Source organism: Bicyclus anynana, chromosome 2 (genome assembly GCF_947172395.1).
Source record: "Bicyclus anynana chromosome 2, ilBicAnyn1.1, whole genome shotgun sequence".
Lineage (NCBI taxonomy): Eukaryota > Metazoa > Arthropoda > Insecta > Lepidoptera > Nymphalidae > Bicyclus > Bicyclus anynana.
Genome location: NC_069084.1, coordinates 1,393,061 through 1,416,602, shown reverse-complemented (window position 1 = coordinate 1,416,602; position 23,542 = coordinate 1,393,061). Strand labels below are relative to the sequence as shown.

At 34.9% G+C, this 23,542-nt stretch overlaps 2 protein-coding genes across 2 annotated transcripts in view; one reads left to right on the top strand and one right to left on the bottom strand.

Annotated features, from left to right (window-relative positions):
- Positions 1–23,542, top strand: part of LOC112047351 (probable 39S ribosomal protein L24, mitochondrial) — a 503,102-nt gene that overhangs the window by 169,793 nt on the left and 309,767 nt on the right. The window lies entirely within an intron of this gene.
- Positions 1–23,542, bottom strand: part of LOC112055612 (protein madd-4) — a 352,294-nt gene that overhangs the window by 116,438 nt on the left and 212,314 nt on the right. Inside the window, exon 3 of the mRNA XM_052886188.1 lies at positions 11,588–11,675. Coding sequence (XP_052742148.1) covers positions 11,588–11,626 — 39 coding nt within the window. The 5' untranslated portion in view covers positions 11,627–11,675. The remainder of the gene's footprint in view (positions 1–11,587; positions 11,676–23,542) is intronic.

Below are 23,542 nucleotides of genomic sequence, written 5' to 3'. Positions count from 1 at the left end.
TCCCGATAAAATCCATGGTTTCCCAAGATTTCCGAAAACTGATGATTTTAATGATAGGAATGTTGGTTTCTCTTTCACGCCTTGACTACTGAACCGAATTAGCTTAAATTTGATGAGATATATTATAGCCTGGATTAACATATAGGCTTCTTTTTATCCGGGAAAATCCATGGTTTCCGAGGGATTTGTAAAAAACTGAATTCAATGCGGATGAAGTCGCAGGCGTCCGCTAGTTACAAATAACATAAAAATGTCTATATTGTTCGACACAATTTTTACAGCGATTTTGCAACAAAAATGCACATTTTACAAGACCTTGTCGATAGATTTTCCTAGAATTTTCTCTCTAGGATAGATTTTCCCGTACCTACAAATGATGCTACAAAGTTTGCGAATCACTGAAGTTGCGAGGCTAAGACGAGCTGGAATTAATTGATCCAGGAAGTGAAAAAAAAACCTGAAAACTTTCAGACTAATCTGCGCTGAGAGCACTGATTAAATATTGCAATTCTTCAATGTAAGCTACGACTTTTAGCTGTAGGTATTAGGAACGCTATATTTTATCTAGCTCTTTTTTATTAGCTGCGGCAGCAGCAAATTAAAATTAACTGCATAATTATACGGATACTGCGATTCGAATCCGGTGGATTTCGTTTTATCTTGTGTAGCATTCAGTTTTTGACTGATCCCGAAAAGTATCCTATGTGTTGATCCAGAGTAAAATCTATTTCCATTCCAAATTTCAACCAAATCGCTTCAGTACCCTCAGCGTAAAAGAGGATACATAAACTTTCGCCTCTAAAATATTAGTGTGATAGGATCGCAAAAGTAGCAGTAAATATACTTATGGATATATAATTATTTCGATTGTTTTGATTTTACGGCTGTTTCTTAAGGTTTCCCTGTTATTTGATTGGATTCATGATTATAATGATGGGCTATTTTTAAAAGAATGCATGGATTCCGCATGGTTTCACGAAAAAAAGGTGCGAATTTCACGTGAATCGAGTCACAGTTGTCGGATATGCACTTACGTTTAAGCATAATTCATTTGTTTGAATTAAATTAAGATGCTCAATTTGTTTGAGAAAAAAAACCTATATTGGAATATTTATCGTGATTTACTATATACAATAACTAGCGGACGCCCGCGACTTCGTCCGCGTGGAATTCAGTTTTCACAAATCCCGCGGGAACAATGGATTTTTCCGGGATGAAAAATAGCCTATCTGTTAATCAAAAGTAAAATCTATTTCCATTTCAAATTTCATTCAAATCGCTTTAGTAGCCGCAGCGTAAATGATCAACAAACATTCTTACACACTTACACACTTTCACACTTACACACAAACTTTCGCCTTTATAATATTAGTAGGATTGATTATATAGACAATTTTGAAGGTTATTATAAGGAAGGTAGACCACGCTGTTACAACACAATATTTTTGTACCCCTAATTTATAACTAAGCGACTAAAGTTGTACCAGTGGGCGCCACAATAGCCGCCGCCTCCATTGTGCACAAGACACTAAATCAACGTCAAAAGCATGTGACAACGCGACAAGAACTCGCCTATTTCGAGTGCACAAACAATTAAAACGGGAAAGTTCTCGAATGATGACGCTGTGAACAAAACAAATACAGTAATAAAGCAAGCAGAGCTTTACAATGTATCTATGTAGAACGATTTAGGTTTTGCGGTAAATTTGTTGATGTCGGGAAAGGCGTAATATTTCGAAGTCCATGGCGCAGTATATACTTAAACAATACACATCACTATCTAGCCCCAAAGTAAGCATACAGAGTAGCTTGTGTTATGGGTGCTAAGATAGTTGATATTATAATATTAATATACAATTATATACTACATATAAATACTTATATAATGTATAAATACACACAGACACTGGAAAACACCCATGCTCATACACAAATATTTTCCAGTTGTGGGAATCGAAACCATGGCCGTGGATGCAGAAAGCAGGGTCAGTACCCACTGCGCCACACGGCCGTCAGTATGCGCGGTGGATTAACAAGACGGAGGTTCTGGGTGCGATCCCCGGCTGGCCCAATTGAGGTTTGGTTAATATGTCCATGTCTGGCTGATGGCTTCGTTCGTGGCTAGTTACCACCCTACTGGTAAAGACGTATCGCCAAGCGTTCCGCTGTCGTGTTGAAACCGAAACGGGTGTGTGATTTACATCCTCCACCTAACAATTAGCCCGCTTCAATTTAAGATTGCATGATCACTTACCATCAGGTGAGATTGTAGCCAAGGGCTAACTTGTAAAGAAAAAAAAGGCACTATTCAGTGACGAACCAAGTAGAACACCTGATGGCAATTGGAAAACCATTGCCTATAACAGAGTGAAACACAGGGCATGCAAGGATCACGTCCTATAAAGTGCCGACCTGTGATCTTCAACTTAGCGACGTGCACAAGGTTTTTAACTAGGGTAGGCACTATAAGTACAAATTATATATAAATGTGATATTCCTTCTCCAACGTACGTAATGAGTTTTTTTTTTAATTAAGCATACCTGAAATAACTTAATTTAAAATATATTCACTACAGAAAATAAGTGGTTTAAGTTAACGCTTTCATTAATAATTATAATGGTTTCATAAAATATCTCTGAAAAATATTTGAATAGTCGATTTATTTTATAATTGACAATAAATTGAAAAAGGCTATTTGGTTTATCAATTTAATTTATATAAATAAACGCTTTTTATAAAAGAGTAATCGAAATTGACGTTCATTGTTGCGTGAAAAATTAATTAAAAACATAAAAGCAACTAACGTTATGTGGCTTTCGTTTTAAACACTTTGTGGATAACATTTTATGAATAAGTTTTTTTGATTTATTTTATGTTAGGTATTCTGAACACTCTAGTATCTGTTATTTTTTTTTGTATATAAAACGTTTTAATAGCTTTTCAGTTAAGAACGTACGTTGTACTTTTTCGTAGCGAAATAGCCAGAAAGAATATTTAGAATACATAAGACATTTTTGTACGCAATTTAGTATATTCAATTATTTTAAAACTTTCTGGGCATACGTTTATTCATCCAACCCCTAATAAACTTATTTCCAATCCTAGGTACTTTTTATGAATATTGCATAACACCATCCAAAGTCGTTTACAACGCCCATAATATGATGAGCTAAAGACGATTGCCTGGACATGGCAATATCCCTTGCTCGCTATAAATAACCGGGTCGCGGTAAATATTATATCGACGGAGCAATCTACTCGGAACATAACGTTAAGTGTTATTGCCTTTAGGTCGGATACGATTTGGGGTGTGGTGAAAATTATATAATGCGGGTACCGTGTGAGGATTGCTGCGTGTTGTGGAGGTTTCTTTTTATGTACTTCTCGCAATAAAATATTCAGATCTACTTACGGACCAATATTGGATAACCATTAATATTATTGGCTTTACTTGAATACAAATACTGATAAAAGCAATGTCCCGAGTATAAATATTTGTACTTTATAAAAATAATAATAGTTACCTACTTAAAAGAAACAAAGTAGTAAGCCTGTATGGGAAACTAGGTTCAAGTCCTGGCTATGAATTATCGACATTTTTTTCTTTCCAACTTTCTAACTTGGGACTTGGTACACCCATAATCCGTTAGACCGGTCATGACCAACCACCACACCATCTGATAAATTACCGTTTTATATAGTCAATCATTACCACCACAGACCAGCTGGCCTATTCACTAATTTGGTCTTTATTATCAATCTATTAAAATAAACATTAAATCAACTGAGAAATGTCATACAGTAGTTAGATACAGTAGCTATAATTTTGTGAATTAGTCTACAGCCCTCCCGCAGTAAAGCAAAGTGGTGGTAGTAAAGTTTAATCCTTTCCCTAACCTATTCGAGAACGTATGATTTCTGCATTGGGCTCCTAACAATAGTTAATGATGAGGATAATATTCACTATCCACCCTCTAAGGTACACATCGTTTGTATATTTCCCCCCGTAATACCAATTTGAATTTCTTAATTTATATGAAACTAGCGGACGCCCGCGATTTCGTATGCGTGGAATTTAGTTTTTCACAAACCCCTCGGGGATCATGGATTTTCCGGGATAAAAAGTAGTTTATATGTTAATCCAGGCCATAATATATCTTAATACCAGCCTATGTGTTAATCCAGAGTAAAATCTATTTCCATTCCCAATTTCAGCTAAATCGCTTCAGTAGTAGCGGCGTTAAAGAGTAACAAACATATATCCAAACATCCATACAAACTTTCGCGTTTATAATATTAATAGGAAGTAGGATTCTACACCTAAAGAATAAACTTCAAAAATGTGCAATTAAAGCATATTTATGAGAAATACTCCCCTAAAGAAAAATTGTTAAAAAGACTCGATTTTCCCACCTCCATGTAACGTGTCGTAAAATTCATTTTAATTTTCATTCCACACTTGTAAATATACGATACAGAATTGTGGAAAACTTTTAATTAACACCACACCGTGTTTTGAGCTCAGTTTTTCAGCTGAGGTAACTCGGCGACTGTAACACGAGGTTGGTTGTCTAAATATTAATTACCCAGGTGAAGTTTATATACCTTCATATTCGAAACGTGTTGTTGGGTGTAATATACTTTTAGTGGACGCTTTGGATGTAAATCGCGGCGTCTGGGGGTGCGATTCCGCTATTTTATACTCGTTGACGTTATATTCGCCTATAAAAAGTTTTACTAGAATTTTAACTTTATATTTTCTAAGGAATGTCAAAAAAAAAATGTTACTAACAACGAAGATGCCATGGAAATGAGAGTTCGCTGTAACTTTACAGAATGCATGGGCGATTCTGCTATGATCGCAAAAACAAAAAATCACTGCCAACTTGACGTAAAATGTCATTTTGTTCAAAGAACGTGTTCAAGGTCATTTTGTTCAAAGAACTGTGTTAGATTATCATGAAAACGAAAATACGTTGATGCGATGTATTAACTCATAACTCATCACTTAAATGGTACGCCGAGATATTTACTAAACCTGCAAATGTAGTGTATGAACTGATAGCATCGTGTGGCATCGTGTACAAATAATTGAATTATCCTGTAAGTGGTTGCTAAGCAATGGTTTTTTAATAAACGGGTTTCGATATCATATTTCTATACGTGTCTCTCTGTATATATCTGTGTGTTTATCTGTTGCTTCGTAGCTTCTAAACGGATTGATCGATTATGATGCGATTTATTTTTGTTTAAAAGCTGACGGAATCAAGATGTTTATTAGCTCTATGATTATATTATTATGAAAATCTGATAAGCCATTATCAGCCTTTTTCTATTATCGTGGAAAGAATAACTGACTCTGAACTTCAATGTTATTCAAGCTGAATTTAGAAATGACGGTGAATTTTGAAAACTTAACATTTTAACAGTTTAACTTAAAATTTAAAAAAATGGGTTACATCACTTTGTTATTAAAAATATCTGCAGATATTGTTTTTTGAATCAATTCTGTAACTTTAAAATAATTTGTCGACTCGTTATAAACTGCTTCAATTGCAACTTGCAGTCAAGATTTGAGCAATTTTTGAAGTTTGCGTCGCGGGCACTTCGCCAAAAACGTCTCGCGCAAGTTTGAGAATTGGAATCAAGAGATAAGTGTATTTTTCTTCGGAACGTTCGTTCCTAATCGACGAGAAATCTGCAATTGCTTCGAAGATCATATTATATTATTTGATAATTTCGACGTATTAAATATTAGCGGTTATACTCTCATAATTTCCGTAAGAATATGGGGAAAATATGGCCTATATACCCTCACAAATAAGTGACATTATATTGGTAAAAAAGAATTTCAAAATCAATTTCGCAGATTTAGAGATTGTCCCCTACAACAGATAAAAAAGTAATTTTTCCTTTTTTGATGATTTTTTTTGATTAGAAGAAAAGAAATGATACGAAAAATATGTTTTTAAATCCTGATAGTCATCATTATTATAATACGTACAGACTCGTATACAAAAACGAATTTTTCGAAGTCAGTTATATACCAACAAAAAATGATATGCCTATAAAAGTACGATAACTTTTATGTGAAATGTTGAAATTGCTACTTAAAAGCCCTAGGCGCTCAAACAATATTACATAACCTAAAGATACAGTTACGATAGAACAGATTGTAACAGTGAATAATATGATCGTAATACGCTACAAACTTAACTAATAAGTCCTCGGTGCAACTCAAAGTATGTTTGGTTGCGGCTGGGCCGCGTCTTTGACTAGACCTTGCTTAGCAAGAGCTTGGCTAGATTAAGTTTGGCAAGCTCGACAGTAATTGGATTAAACAAACAGTAACTGTAAGTGACTAACTAACGTAATATCATTAAAAGCGGGTTGACGGGCTTAGTGTCAGATATTAATGATGATGACTAGAGTGAATAACGTACTTGGATGTAACACTACCAACTTTCCAATATAGTTTCGATATTTTTTTTAAAACAAAGAAATTTTAAAAATAAATTATCCAATTTCAGCAATTGTTTTGTTTATAATCTGAAGTCACAAAGACTAACGATTGGATCAACAAGAAGTTATAGGTAGAAAATGTTAAAAGGTCTCGTGATAGTGCGGAGTTTGATAGTCTTTATAAGATTTGTAGCCAATATTATCAGCCACTGTCAATATTATCAGCTTATGACATCGATTGTAGATGAAATTTCGTTGATCACCTGCTTTGTTTAGCAGCATACGCGTAATTTCCAGCTATAGGCAGCTTAAGAAATAAAAAATTAAATTTCTGATTTATAAAAATTACTTTATTAACAATGCCATGTTCAAACTAATAAAATGCTTTTATAATGTGTTTTTTATCATGTTGTTGTATTTTATAATGTGTTTAAAAAAATCCAAGCTGAAATTGCCCAAGTTCAGATATAAATAATAAATCATGTACCTATTCAAAAGCAAGAATTTTATCAAGATTGAAACCCATACAATAATTCCTATATTCTTTCTTCAAATACTAAATACGCAATATCCGGTGTATTCAGGCCGGATATTACTCAGTAATAGGCTTTATGAACTTAATTTTTGTCAGTGTCAGCAGTTTCAAACACGGCTTTCAAAGAAAACGTGTATACGTCAGTCGTAAATCTTGTTTCATAAACTCACAAACTTCATGCAATAAAAGATTATTTCATGGTGATGTGATATGAGTATCGATAAAATTTGTTACCTATTATAAGAAGATCCATATTAGATCTTCTAATAATAGGTAATCTTCGCCCATCTGTTTTATGGATGAAAAGTGTTTTATATCAAATTTAAAATTTATTACGATTTTTAGGTAAACTACTCGCAATATATTTTTTAACGTACTAAAGGGGAATGGCCACAGGCTCGTACAACATCGGCCCAGGGAACCCAGGTCCACCCCCATATAAAAGTATATCGAGATGATAGTATGATGTGTAACTAAGGATCTGGTTTATTAATTTGCTTAATAAAAATATGTTTCTTGAATAAAAATACATTTTTTATCACTTTTCTAGGGCAAAATTTTCGCCGGTGTACCAAACCAGCGAAGTAACATTTGAAACTGTATATTTTTTTTGGATTTTTTTTTCTGTTACCAACCATAAGTCTTCAAAAATATTGTCAAACTCAGGCTGTAAGGCCAACGTTGTAACGTCGTAAAACGTTGTAACAATTTTTTTTTAAAGTAATGATTTCATTATTAAAGTAGTAATATCAAGACTTCATTGGACTAAACTTGTAAACTGCCGGGTGGTTAGGGTAAGCCTGGGCCGGGGATATCCATTCCCCTTTGAGATAAAATACTTTTAATCTATTAAACAGATGGGTGAAGGTAGTTTCTAATACGGATTATTTTTTTCTCATAGACCTGCAATATAGAGCATCAAAATATGCATAAGTATAATGATTGATACAAGAATTCTAGTTCAATTTTTCTACGTTATCAGCTAAAGTAATATTATAATAAGGTAGTTTGTGGTATTGTAGGGGAAATCTCTGAATCTACTGAACCGATTACAAAAAAAGTCTTTTACCATTTGAAATCCACGTTGTTTGTGAGTGTCATAGTGTATATTTTATACCGTGGCGGTGAAACCGCGAGGCGTCGGTTAATAATTATTATACTTCTTTGCGTAAACGCATTGTTGTTCAGTCCCCCAATATGTGGCTGAACGACATCAAGCGACTGACATGCTCGTATATACTTCAATATAATAATATCAAACGACAATTCATAATAATGTCGATTGTAACATATTTAAACTCATCATTATCACTATTATCTGTTTCAAATGCTTACTGCAGATTCAGATCTGTCTTCTAAGTACTCAATAGGGGATTTACAACTTAGAAACTCAATGTTATGAATATCGATATTATTTAAGTATTCAGTAACAGGTACAACACTAGTATTTGCTCAATAAAAATATTTTTACTTGGCTGCAATCAAAGACCGTTGAATCTTTTTGGCGCGGAATTTTCATTTTTCCATGCAAACTCTTTGATCTCTTTTCGTGCGCAATCAAAAAGGAAGTGATTCGAACGGGCCGTATGTTTGAGAACTAGCGGAATATGTGAACCTGCACGTGTACAAATGTGGAACTGGGTTGTAAGAGTTGTAACAAAGATTGGCCAATAATTTGGAGTACTTTCATATCGTACTAAACTGTGATAATAACTAGCAAAAGAAGCAAGAAATTAGAAATTGACTCATTTTATTCGATGGCCTCCGTGGCGCAGTGGTGAGCGCGGTGGATTTACAAGACGTAGGTCCTGGGTTCGATCCCCGGATGGGCCGATTGAGGTTTTCTTAATTGGTCCAGGTCTGGCTGGTGGGAGGCTTCGGCCGTGGCTAGTTACCACCCTACCGACAAAGACGTACCGCCAAGCGATTTAGCGTTCCGGTACGATGTCGCGTAGAAACCGAAAGGGGTGTGGATTTTCATCCTCCTCTTAACAAGTTAATCCTCTTTTAATCTTAGATTGCATCGTCACTTACCATCAGGTGAGATTGCAGTCAAGGGCGAAGTTGTAAAGCATAAAAAAAATCTCAAGGGCTCAATAATAAATAGTCCGTACACAATAGCGAGTCTTCATGGAATTAGAATTAGAATTTTTATCATGAGTATTTGTTATTTTTTTAGTTAAACAAGTCCCCCAACTTATCGGAAAAGACAGTGGTTGTGTTAGGAGTGGTTACGGAAATAGTCCAGCGGGCGGGGATCAAACCACGTCCTCTCTGTAATGAGTCCGGCCACATATAAATATATTTCATATCACAATGATGAGATTAGAATATCTCTAAAAAAATATTTAATTTTATGTAAGATCGTACTCTTTTTTTATAAATGAAAAAAGTTCTTCATGACTTATGATGGTCAAAGTCACATCTATCTTGAAGTTAAACACAATGTTATAATAATTATAGTCTTACCTCTTTTGAATAGCCTTCACTGAAACCGTTTCTATACATTTAATGTTATAAACGGCTTGATCGATTTTTATTTGTACATTCGATTATAGCCCCCATTATTATTTAAATGTGTTAAACTTGTTTGAGGAACTCAAATTCAAATAACGATTTCCTTTATTACATTCTTAAAAACCGAATACAGATAACTCAATTATTTTTTAGAGCATTTAAAACATTAATTTAACACAACAATCACATAAAATGAAATTTAATTCTCAATTTAGCAAGATAACTAATGAAACAAACCCATTCAAATTATTGAGATCTATTTAATATCAGACTCCGTTCGGTAAAGGTTTTGATAGAAAATGGATTGCCTTTCGACGTCTAATAGAACATTGTCAGAGATCCCGTTCACTAATGAAGGTCTGAATTTGTCAAGCTTGGCCTTAAAAGGCACTCAAGTCAAATTGCTATTATTATTCTGCCCAAAAACGTTAGAGCGAGTCTGTAATGACTAGACCTTCTTTTTTATAAAAGTTTATCAGCTCCTACGATTCGTACATAGGAGGCAACTATGGAGTTTGGACTACGGTGGCTTTGAGAAATAACAGGTATTATAGATTCACACCCTCACTTGTTCACTGTAAAAGTTAAAACTTTATTAAGGGTGTTTGGTGAAGGGTTATCACACAGCTAAATATCTGCGAACTTGGGCACCGGAGTTCTCATATTAACTCGAAGAAAATATAAGAATATTACGACTTATACGTATTTGAACGGTTCTGCTGACAAATTATCAGCTTCTATAAAACACCATGCTTGTCTTACATAAGGAGTACGAGATAAACTTTCAGTTTTTACTCGTATTTTATAATGACGAAAGTCTGGTGTTTACAGAATTTAAATATATTTGCTTAACTACCTTTGTTATTTAAAAATATATATACATTTTGAAAACACCTTAATAATAATTAATTGAGATAAAAGCTTCTAAAAAGTCAAAGGCGCATTTTATAATAATAATTTCCAACATCTATCATTTCCGTAGGTTTGACTTAACATAATGACAAGAAAATTAAAGCAATATTCTGAGTTAAATGTCTTTTATATCTGCCACTAGAGACATTCAGTGTTTATTAAAGAAGAACTTTAGTACTTACTTCAGTACAGGAGTCAACTAAAGTCAAATTTCTGTATAGATTTTTGTTATCTACGAGTATCCTAATATTAAACAAATTTCCAAAGAGTTACTTTGAGTACTACATAATAAGAAACTATCCCAGTAAAATACGATAGTTTGGCTTATCCGATATACGTCATACTTTTTCATCCGAAAATTAACTTTCAATGAAAAATCACGTTCAAAACAATCCATTTAATGCTATGGAATCAAAAAAACAGACACATATCACGGTCATCTTTTTATTATCCTCTTTTGAGCAATGTGATCTTCTTATTTAACTAACACTTTAGTTAGATATACTATCCTATTTTGATCTTGATGTTCTGTTCGTTAAGTCCAGTATTGTAAAAACATTTCTAGTAAAATATCGTTGGGTAGTTTAGAGAAAACTTGAGTCGCAATCTGTACCGCACTAATTGCTGTACTCTAGCGATGGTGGGTGGATTTCAATGATCTTAAGTCGTGTTCTAAAACTCTCCACTTTGATGTTAAGCATCTCGGGAATTGCTCATTTATCTATTTAATTTAGTTACGTCATCATTATCATTATCAGCCTATTTGAACGGGCCTGGCCACCCTCAATATAGGAGGCATCTTAACCATAACTTGCCTGTAATTACTTCGGCAACCGGGTACTTTAGAACGGAACAAAGCATTGTGCTTGACAGCAAAAATAACTATTTGGTCTTTGCACTAACAGCAGGCTCTAACTTGCCATAAAAAATTTCCGACGTCGAAGAACGGCACTTTTCATTAAAGCATAGTTTGATCAACGGTCAAGCTCCACCACTGTGCATAATCAAGCAATCCAAGCAAAACCAACACACATTACTTTATAATAGAAACTGGGAAGGAAGCACGTAAGAAACTATCACGTGTTACGATGCCACAGCAGCTAAAGTAATTAAGATAAATCTTAATAGACTGGGTGATATAAAGTTAATAAGACACTTACCACCGTCAGAAGCACTAGAAAGACGTAAGCTCGCTCCATTTCGTCAGGGGGTGTTTCCCACGGTCATGTTATATCATGTCATTGTTTCCTGAAACAATAGCAAATTATAATTTTAGTATAATAATATTAACAATTTTTATTAACGGATACAAACCCAGTATACATATAATAAACATAATATAATATGCAATAATACCCAAATAAAAGACAAAAAAATCTAAGACTGAAAATAATTTATCAATGAAACATGTTAATAGTCCTGTTCTATAACAATTACAATATTAATTGATTATGAAACACGGCTAAAACTCACGTGATATTACGTCGGAGTACAATTACAATTATCTTATTATCTTTATATTTTCATGGTAACAAGAGGTTACCATGAAAATATAAAGATTTTTATTTTATATTTATTTAGTTGCATAAGAAACTTTATTAAGGTAACATTTTTTAATAATAGTTCGTTTGGTTAATCCGATATACATTGTATTTTCCAGCAAATCAGCTTTTATTTTCCAACAAAAAGCTTTGATTAGAAATGGCGTCCACATAAGTATATTTGAATTTGAAAACTATAGTGCATACAAAGATAAACGGTAAACTTTTAAACTGTTTAGCGTTGGGGTTAAAACTTACGCATCTACGCACGAGGCAACTAAACGGCAAAACGCTAAAATTTTCAAAACAACCATTAGTCACGCGCTAGTGGCGACGCGTGAGCGATATCGCGCCACTGCAGTCTGTTTATATAAAGCCTACGAGAAAAACCTGAAGCCTGAAACTATACATAGCAAACAAATTGGCTCACTAGATAGCTCGCGATGTCCAACAGTCTACTTGACCAGAATAGAATGTTAGAGCTTTTACAATAAGTGTACATAAACTTACATTGTTAGCTAATGACTACGAATAGAAGGTTCTTTAATGATGTATGTATGTATATCTGATTTGGACAACATTTTAGCAATTTAGATGCTGAATATATGTTTTTTTACCAACTATTTTTAATCTTAATTAAAAAAGCTTCATTTTAATCATAAAATACTTTTTTTATATAATTAAAATAGGAGTAATATTCCTACGCTAATCTCAAACTCATCTACAAGTAAGTACAACAGGTTTTTTAGGTATATTTTTTACAGGTAATAATATTATGATATACATTTTAAAAGATGTAACTCATTTTAATTTATATGGCAATATTTATCATAACGTTAATCCCGAACCCTTTGTGAGGAATATTTATACAGAAAGCTAATATTTGCACAGCGCAATCTATCACGAAAGTTCTGGTAATATTTCACCGGGAAGCAAATACCCGAATTCTGTACGTTACGTTGTCGGATAACTTTTTTTATTATACCAACGGGTAAATAGCACATCGTTTTTCATACTGGTACATTTCGGCAGATATTCGTGTTTACCCTACTCTCTAAGTTTTAACATTTCTAACTACTCTTATACAAAAAGAAAGCTTTCATCTTTATTTCGTTCGCGTTTCAGCTATTTCCTCAGAGAAACAACATCAATAGTTTACTCCTTACTTATTTTCAGGCATATTTATAGGTCAGCTGAGATATTTTTATAATAGTAGGGAAACAAACATGAGTCTGTGAGTGACCTATATATTATATAGTTGGCACAGTTAATGCGATGCCGTTCAAGGAGTTTGTTTCTCTGCCCCAATAAATTAACCTGATTAACCTGTCATGAAACAAGGCAGAGGGATGTTGGTTCTAAAATTTGACGAAAAATCGCCACACTTATTAACGTACCAAACGAAAACCAAGTCAAACACTGTCCAAACGTTTGACTCTCTAAAGGCTTCTTGAGGTTGGTGGCGCTGGCGTTAAGAGAATAACAATACCAACTTACCAAACACGGGTTACTACTACAAGTAAGTATCTTTTTATGCAGTAATATCCAATGTTTGATAGCCCAACTTGAGACACGAATCTAAAATCCTTGAACCCAATGACAAACAAATCCAACAAAAAAAAAATAACAATATAGTATCCATTTGCATACAACAAACCTCGTATAGTTTATTGGTTTGTTCTATTGTTGTGTTTACCATGCCCAATAATACCCATTTTTTAAAGCGATCTATTCCAACTATGAACTACAACGTACAGTGGCAACTCCGAAAATGGTGAAAGTAAATAAATTTTTCTCACATATTCGGAAAAAAATTGGGGATAGCTTTCATATATTTTAGTGTATGCACGGCGCGGGGAATACAAAACGAATATTGTATGAACAAAGAGTTATTTGCGTTCAATATCGGCGCTCGGGACACGCGCGATTTTGTGATTTTGTTCCGGCACGCAAAGCGGCTGCGGAATGCACGCTCGTTACATAAGCGAGCATGTGTGTATACATACACAAGTATATATTGTATGGATTAGAATCGTATTACTTTTATTGTAATCGTATTTTATTTTATGATGAACGTTTTGCTTTGTATGCTGTGAGGCGACAGGATACACGAGTTTGTATGAATAAACAAAAAGGTCGTGGTTTGATACATATATAGGGTGAGGCGTGTACTACCTAAACCCGTTTATCAAAAAAACATTGCTTAGTAATCAGTCATAGACTCATATAAGCTATCTAAAATAATCTTTTAATATTGCTAACTGCAATATATTTATAACTATTGTTTAAAATGTACCTATAGTCTGTTATAAAAAAATGTTGACTTACAAAAATTGTTACGCCTGCTTTAATTAAATAGCAACTACGACTAACGAAGTACTCTTATGAACATTGTAGGCGCCCAAACAAAACAAAGTTTAACAGGAGCCAGTAAAAATAAATGAGGTGCCTAAATTATTCAATCTCTAACCTTCTAACTATGGATTAGAATAGAATTATACATAAGGAAAGGGCAGGCATCGACAAAGTTGCTCCCGATTTAGTTAGAAAGTAAAAAAGAAATGTATTGTTTGCTACACACGGTCACGCAACGTTATCACGCTATTATATCGGTTAAAACTATTTCTACAGCGCAATATTGTTAACTCTTTGCATAGAAATTCAAGTATGATTCTTAACTTCTAAGGCCTCGGTAGTTCAGTGGTTAGCTTATGTGGTTTCGGTTACTAGGTTCAATTCCTGTGTCAAGCTATGTAATATTAAGTTTTTATTCATCTTAGAGTTTGTAGTGTTACACCACTGTAACGCAATGAGCACGTTATTCGGACGTAATTAATAATTTTATTACATTACAATCTCGATAACTCTGATTTGAGCAGCGTATTGAGTATGCTCAAAATTTGCCTTCCATACGAAGCCCTGGCCAAGAAGCTTAAATTCTTTTTGGGTGTAAGAATTTCTATCACCAAGCAGTAGGTATTACGGTCTTGCGGTAGTAGAAAGGTTGCTATTGAAAATACAGGCACTTATCCGTTTCAGGTGATGTGTCTACGGTAGAGTAGTATGGTATTCTCGACTGCTGGAATCAAACAGCAAACAGTAGATGCCACCACTGTTTTGCTATTGGATTCCTGAATCGACTCAAAGGGATCAAAAATTTCCGGGACGTAAATGTTCGGAGTTGAGTTCGGACTTGTTCGAATAATTATAATAATTAGCTTCATAATAATTTCCATGAGGATGGTTTTTGAAATTATAATAATTAGCTTCATAATAATTTCCATGAGGATGGTTTTGGAACTTATACACAACTTAGAGCCGTGGTAGCCCAGTTTTTATGAACTCTTATGCGTATTATTTATGCGTCACGTGCCTTAATTCCGGAGGGTTCGAATCCGGTCCGGGGCATGCACCTCAAACTTTTCAAGCAGGTGCATTTTAAGAAATTATATATCACGTGTCTCAAACGGTGAAGAAAAAACATCGTGAGGAAACCTGCATACCAGAGAATTTTCTTAACTCTCTGCGTGTGTGAAGTCTGCCAATCCGCATGGGGCCAGCGTGGTGGACTAACCTAACCCTTCTCATTCTGAAAGGAGTCTCGAGCTCAGCAGTGAGCCGAATATGGGTTGATAATAATGATACTACTTAGACTTTTTGTACAATGAAATAATAATAAAATAAAAAAAGGAACAAAGTTATGGTTACAATACGCACAATTACGCTATATTTAGCGTAATGACTAGTGCTAAAAGCGAAGAGCTAATTAAAGTTTTGTTTTTTTTTATTATGAAATTATTTCCTAGCAAGTGAGAAAAGATATTACTATTCAAAATGGGTAACTGAACGTTATTAGCTTTGTACATCGAATTGCACTTTGAAATTATCTACTTCTAGCGTTTACGAGGGTAGATAAAATATTATTATTATAACATCCATTAGTCTGTCATGTGTGTGTAGTGTACGTACAATAATACTCGTAAGTAGGTATGTGTGTGATAAACGCAAATCTCAGGGAGATAATAGTAAAAGCTCGATTTAATTACGGAAACATGATACCGATTTTAATGTATTTACGTACAAATTATTACATCCATTCATTTATGATATATACCTACAATATACATTAATATAATTATATCGACTTTTACTAAAGTCATTATGTCGGAAAACTCGGCTTAGAAATGCAAATGAACCGAGAAAGCTAGAGCTAAGGTTGGGGGAGCCCAGAAAAGCTTAACTTCAAATTCTCCACGAAGATTTCATAGGAACATTTTTCAATACTTTATTGTTGTTCTTTATTAGTTTTTTATTTACATTTCTTACCTATTTATTGCTCATCGTTATTGAGATGCCAAAGTGGTAAGATGGCGAAAAATTCATATAGGAAATCTCGGACGTGAATCTGAAGTTAAGCTTTTCTGGGTGCCACGTCATATCCAAAATTTAGCTTTCTCAGTTAATATGCCTTTTCAAATGTATAGACTAACTGTGCTATTTTCCAATTCAGATAATTGAGTCTTTTGAAACTGACAGTAAGAACCATTGTTTATTCTAGTCTGGAGCAATTAATATAATAACGTTTAATATCAAGGACAGCACACAAGCAATCATATAGTTTTCTTTGATTCATTAAACGTCTTATCTATGGCTGTTGCTTTGTATCATGAGATTGGTTCTAAACATAGTATAATAAACCTACTTCTCAGCTTCCGGATTTGAAATTCTTGCAATATTTGCTCTGATGTCATGTACCTACCTAGCCAGTGCAAGCTTTTTCAATTATTCAAACCTATACTGCAACCACGCTACGTCGTTGCTATTTGCCACTTACTTTTGAATTGGACATTTCATTTATTTTTATCATTAAGGAAATTAAGGCAGGATCCTTATGGCCTATATTAATTAGGCCTATATGAATATTAGGTGAAGCAGAGTCCTTGTTCAGCACAATTAGGAATTTAACTCTCGATTCATCCAACCAGTGCAAATAAAGCACTATCAGCTTTTAGTACAATTAGCGATAATGTCACCAATATTATATACAGACATAATGTTATTGTTAACTAAACCAATCTTAGGGAAAAGAGTCGGCATCGCACACTTCGTACTATCTTAACACATACATAACTAAGCGTTTTTAACCGAGACTGAATTTTTAGCATACAAACATCTGATTTTTTTTAATTATCATACTAATTTAAGGCCTCTATATCGACATAGTATTATAGACGTTAGTCAACTTAAAGAGCACATACGTAGACCCGACGATTATGTGATAAAAAAGTGATTTTCCATTGCCACGGGTAAAAGGGGTAGGGCCACTAAGGGTGGATCTCTGGCTTGAAAGAATTGAAACTCTTTAATTAAGACGTATATCAGCATTCGAAGTGACGTGCTACAGAATATCAGAAGAGAAAGAAGAGAAGAGTCTCAACAAAAAAGCACGTATTTCAGTGCAGTGTTAAGTCCTTCACCATGTAAATAAACATCACAACAATGTTATCAAGTAGCTTGAAAGTTGAAATTCAAGTTTATTATTGAGAAAACATTAATACGAACCAGTGTCCCAAGATTTGCCAAAACAAAAAGCATTTCCCGATGCATCAATAAGAATATTAAACTCGGCCGTTTTCTTTGTGCCAAGCGATTTGGCAGCAATCGTCATTCCGGCCACAGAAGCAATAAAACTATAGCAACAAACCTCCCAGTATCAGTAACGACCCCCTAACATAACCGTTACCATACATTTGCATTAAAATAATATCGGAATGGCTCCATTTAATTGCTCGCGCTAGTTACACGGGATCGCTTCTATTACTGCGCTGTTCCAATGTTTTGTGACTTTCCGCAGGTATTTAAATTTGTATATAAAAATTAGATTTATTGAAACGAACAATTATTGACTTAGTATTTTAATTGTTTTTACTTTTATACTGGATTCTGATGTTCGGTGTGGATGTTTTTAGTTTGACCATGCGTCGCAGAAATAATTTTCGAAGATATAACTACATACTTGGAAATGCCTTCAAACCCATGCAAATTATGGGATGCAATTGCTATTTCTAAAGTTTTAATAAGTTATATGGTCTTTTTAACCAAAACCCTCATTATCCAAAAACGTATTCGTATTAGCAGTGTCTGATTCGTCAAATGTTTCTGGTGGAAAACGAAAACGAATATGTCATCTGATGGACAATATCCATCAGATGACGTATTCGTTTTCCTGCTATTAATTACCTAGTAACAAATTATATAAGTAAAACGAATCCCAAGTAGTAAAACAATTTGCCATATTCATGGAAAATCGATTGTAGATGATCTCACTTATTTAAGTATCATTTTAACTATAAAAAATACCAAGTTCTACTACTACTACTTAATCTAAACCAATATACATTACTATTATAATGAGGTAAGATTTAAATTTTTGTTAGTTTGTTACTATTTAACTTAAAAACTACTAAACCGATTTTAAAAATTCTTTCAAAATTATAAAGTCACATTTTCACCCAGTTACATAGGCTATATTTTTATCTCCGGTAACCCACTCCAAAGAGAACGGCTCCACTGTTGAAAACGTGGTGCGTTTATTAGTACTGTAATTATAATTTATCTACAGTTATTATAATTATAGTCCTAGCGTTATTTGTAAACACAACAAAGTAGTATTAGTTATTGAAACGACTAAACCAATTTCACGTACGATGCGGATAACATAAAGGGGGAAACGGGTTAATAACACAAAACGAATCAAAGAGAACAACTAATTGAATTGCACTCTAAAACTCTTTGAAATAACGAACGAAAATAATTAAATGGTTGAAAAAAATATAAAGGCATTGGAATAAAAGTTTTTATATTTTACATCGGGGCCAATAGAATCGTTTCGTTAAACAACCTTCCTGTTACTGACTGGGGAAAATGGGGAAAATCGGAAAAGCTGATCTCTACATTTGTCCTATTTACTATTGTTACACATTTATTTTTACCCAACTACCAAAGTCTTTGGCGGGGCACATAGTTCGAAGAGCCGATGGACGACGTTGGGGTTCCAAAGTGCTGGAATGGCGACCCCGCACTAGTAAGCGCAGTGTTGGCCGACCCCCCACCAGGTGGACTGACGACATCAAGCGAGTCGCAGGGATTCGCTGGATGCAGGTGGCTCAGTATCGTGATGTTTGGAAGTCCCTACAAAAGGCCTATGTCCTGCAGTGGACGTCCATCGGCTGATATGATGATGATGATGACCAAAGTCTTTTGTTTTTCAAAACTATTGAAAAACAAAAAACTAATTATATATATGTATGTACTTACAGATAACTTTGACAGATTTGCACAAAAAGATATAGTGTTCTTATACTATTAGTTTGAAAGGTGGCGGTGGCAAATACTAATTAAATAATTAAATCCTATATTTTTTACGAAAACGTGTTTATATTTTTTTGCAGATTGGCAGATTGCAGATTGCAAAAAACTGATTGTCTGAGAATTCTTCGTATAATTCTTAAAGTGTTTTGATAACTCCATAACTATAGTCTGATTAAAAATAAAATAAAACACGTATACGTATGAGTAGGTATACGTACTAACCACTGTCCAAAAGTGAAATCCTGAAGTGAAGAATTATATGAAGAATTCTCAGACAAACAGTTTTCTGCATAATGATTTCCTTCAACGCAAGTTATATCGAATTACTTAAAACACACTTAACTTTTAAATAAAAGTAAATTCCTATAGTTTATTCTATGTACAGCCAGGAAATAAAATACGATGTTATAAATTAAGTAGTATTTCACAAAAGTGATATGAAATGCGCTAGATAAACTGGACGGCCAATTGCGAGGCTGGATGGCGGCCAAAGTGCAGCGCCATCTGTTATCGAGTAGCGGTGATTGATACGGCCGCCGCGCCGCCGTGATGTCGCAGAGGCAGCTTAAAGCTTATTAGTGCTCGTGTAACGAAGTGATATGGTGCGGTTGTTGCAACTAATTTAATGTACTGACAATTTGGCAAAGGAGAACTGTACGTCGTGAACAAAAACGTGCTTTTATTTTAATTGTGCTTTTAGTATAAGTGGGTCAAGCCACAGACCGCTAAAACTAACAATTTTGTCAAACCATGACCTACAGATCAGAGACTTGTTCGCTGACTGTGGATCTCATAAGGTCTCAGAGTAACTCACCGATATTGTAGCTATGCTTTGAGTTTATCTGCATGATTGAATTAGAAACAAGAAGATCTACAGAAGAACCAAAATTACCGATATAGCTCAGCAAGTCGTGAAGTTAAAATGGCAATGGTCAGGGCTCTTAATCGATCAGTCTAAGATGTTGGGGTGCCTAATGAAAAGGAGTGTTGATTGATACACCACTGGGCGGAACGACGACGTAGAGAGAGTTGTAAGGAGCGAATGCTGGCTAGAGATCATCGTGTTTAGAAGCCCATACACGAGGGCGTATGCCCAGCTGTGGACGTTATGAACTGATAATCACGTAAACGATGGTGATGGGTAGAACCGTTCCAATTCAAATCTCCAGACGTTCAGTTGAATACAAGAGCTCAAAATCGATGTGTTAAGTCATCTCAATGAGATCACATATCAGAGAATAGTCTTTTTCTATTAACATTTAACGTTCAAAATACGCATATAGAACGCAGTACTGTACTGCCATTACTGTTCGCGCAGGTGCGCGGCTGCGTTTTAACAACATAGTGTTGGAAAATCTTAAAAGGAGGCATTATATATATTGCTGAGATATAGACATCTATCGGCTAATGATGATGAAGAACAAAATAAATCAATTATTCACTGTTCACTTGTTCGATATTATGTACGTTATGTTAAGGGATGTATGTAAAACTGCACGGTTCGCGTATGTACTTTATGATGGGATCGTGACTTGGCAACCGTTAACAAGGATATTAGGTTACGGACACACACTTGACGGATGCGTGTCAAAGAATACGGGCGCCTCATTTCTTTTCTCAGGTACGTTTACGTAAAGTGAAACGTCTGTAGAGCCTGTAACAGCGAGAACTTCGTAATTTTATAAAAAGTGAAAGTTTGCCCATGCTCCTGACATAGAGTTAGGAGCATGGGCAAAACTTAACCCGTTACCAAAAAAGTAGCGGCAATTTTGGTAACGGCTTTCGTTGTCACACATTGTATTACCTACTATTTACAACAAAAGCCAAATATTCCGAAAATAATTACGGAGCAAAAAAATCAATATAGTAAAGCTATTTCCCGCTACCTCCTCCGCTTGCGCGTATAACTGAACGCCCCTCTACGTAGGTAGCCCACAAACTGGCGTAAAGTCCATCAATCATCCAGCTCATTACTTGTACAACATTCTTCATTCTCATTGTTTTGGTATACTCGTTAGGTATCAGCTTACAACCCTTATTACATTCACGGTGAGTAGGTTGAGCGGTCGAGCGACAAGAGAACGTGTGTCGAGCATGCTCGATGTGGATGCTCGGTTTTTATGGCCCAGAGGCTCTAGTGCCAGTTTGATACTATTACTGTCACGTAACGTAAACGCGAATTTCTAAGGAATTGAAACAGCGCCATCTAGTAGCACTACTGCACAACTGTTTCATTCCATATAAATTTTGCGTTTACGTTACGTGACAGTAACAGTATGAAAATATTGAAAACTTCCATTAGGCACACAGTTCGCCTACCATAAATGTACAAGTTTTGGACCTGCCAATGTTTGAAATTTTAAGCAATGTATTAAAACATTTTCAAGTCGAAGTTACTATACAATTGATAAATTGCGTAGTATGATTTAAAAAACTCTAACAGCCAGTTTAAGTTACAGTCAAAGTAACGTCATAAATCCAAAGTGAAGGTCTTATTCACTGAAAAATAAAGTCTTCCTTACTACTTACTACTTTTATTGTTACTTTAGCTTTACATGAAGAAACTGGCTGTAAATGTTATATTAATAGGTTTAAATGATTTGTTATAAAGAACAACTGTTGAGTTTATTGCCAGCTCTTCTTAGAAACCTGCTTTCTGAACTGGTGGTAAAGTCAACGATTCAAAAGTTATTGTTTGTTGTAAAGCATTCTTAAACTGAGAAGCCCTTCACAGATTGTGCAAATAACACGTCCTCCGCAGTGCCGTCATGTACGTCAGGGCGTAGGTATTGAGCCTCAAAAATAAATTGAATCAGTTAGTTTTTTTTTTATTCTCACCTGACGGTAAGTGATGATGCAATCTAAGATGGGCTAACTTGTTAGGAGGAGGATGAAAATCCACACCCCTTTCAGTTTCTACACGACATCGTACCGAAACGCTAAATCGCTTGGCGGTACGTCTTTGTCGCTAGGGTGGTAACTAGCCACGGCCAAAGCCTCCCACCAGCCAGACATGGACCAATTAAGAAAACCTCAACCGACCCAGCTGAGGATCGAACCCAGGACCTCCTCTTGCAAATCCACCGCGCATACTACTGCGCCACGGAGGTCGTCATCGTCGTCGTCGTCGCCATGGTATGAGAAACAAACTTCCACTTAAACGTAACATAATTAATTACCTAAAACATAAATCCGAGAGCAAAAACACCAATTCTATACCCAGTACTCGACTTTTAATTAATTTCATTAATCCAAAAATAAAATACCTATAATAGTAATAAGTGAGTAACGTCCAGAATAATTAATTTTCCACCTTAATAAGCTATTGTCAGGCGATATTTCTAACTATGCGAACAATAGTTGAGTGAGTTATAAGGTAACAATAGGTCTTTAGACAACCTTCACGATTTGACCTTAAGGTCATGTCTGATAAATAATTGGCTTCGTCTGGAACGGCGATGACTTCGTCCCAGGTGGATTCATGTTACGAAATTTACGATATGTTACGAATTTGTGTTTTCATTACATACATTAGCTAAAAATATCTAAATGTAGGTACCTATGTACTACACAAAACTAAGTCTACTGATACTATACTAGAACTATAACAGTTTTTTTTTTATTCTTTACTAGTTTGTTCTTGACTACAATCTCACTTGATGATAAGTGATCACTGCGTCACGGAGGCCGTCAAAAAGTACTTGCGGATGTCCTCGCGGATACACCCGTGCGGTTCTCTTTACCGTAGGAATTCTGTGATAAGATATACCCTGTGATACTAGGTGATAGAAATTCTGTGATAAGCTCTAGCCAGTGTTACTCGCTGATAATGCAGCTTTCCATTGGTAGATTTTTTTTTTAAATTACTTAAGTAGTTTAGAGAGGAAAGCGTATGAAACAAATTCCCATTCTTCCGTGGTGTCACCTGGTTCAAGGTTGTCAGCTGAAAATCAGCGCTGTATGTCCAATATATCCTTGGTACATGCAGCACAATGCTGAGCTTGATCCTTTTTCAAGTTTGTGCCAAATATGACGTAGTGGTGTTCTGATGCTCAGACTAAGCGGTTTGAGTATTAGGCACTACAATTATTGTATTAAGTGGTTAAGTGTGGCACAATTTTTTCTTTCTTTCTTTCATTCTCATTTACAATGTTAGTTAAAAAGCTGAAGCACAAACAAAAAAAAAGAAGATTTATTCCAGAA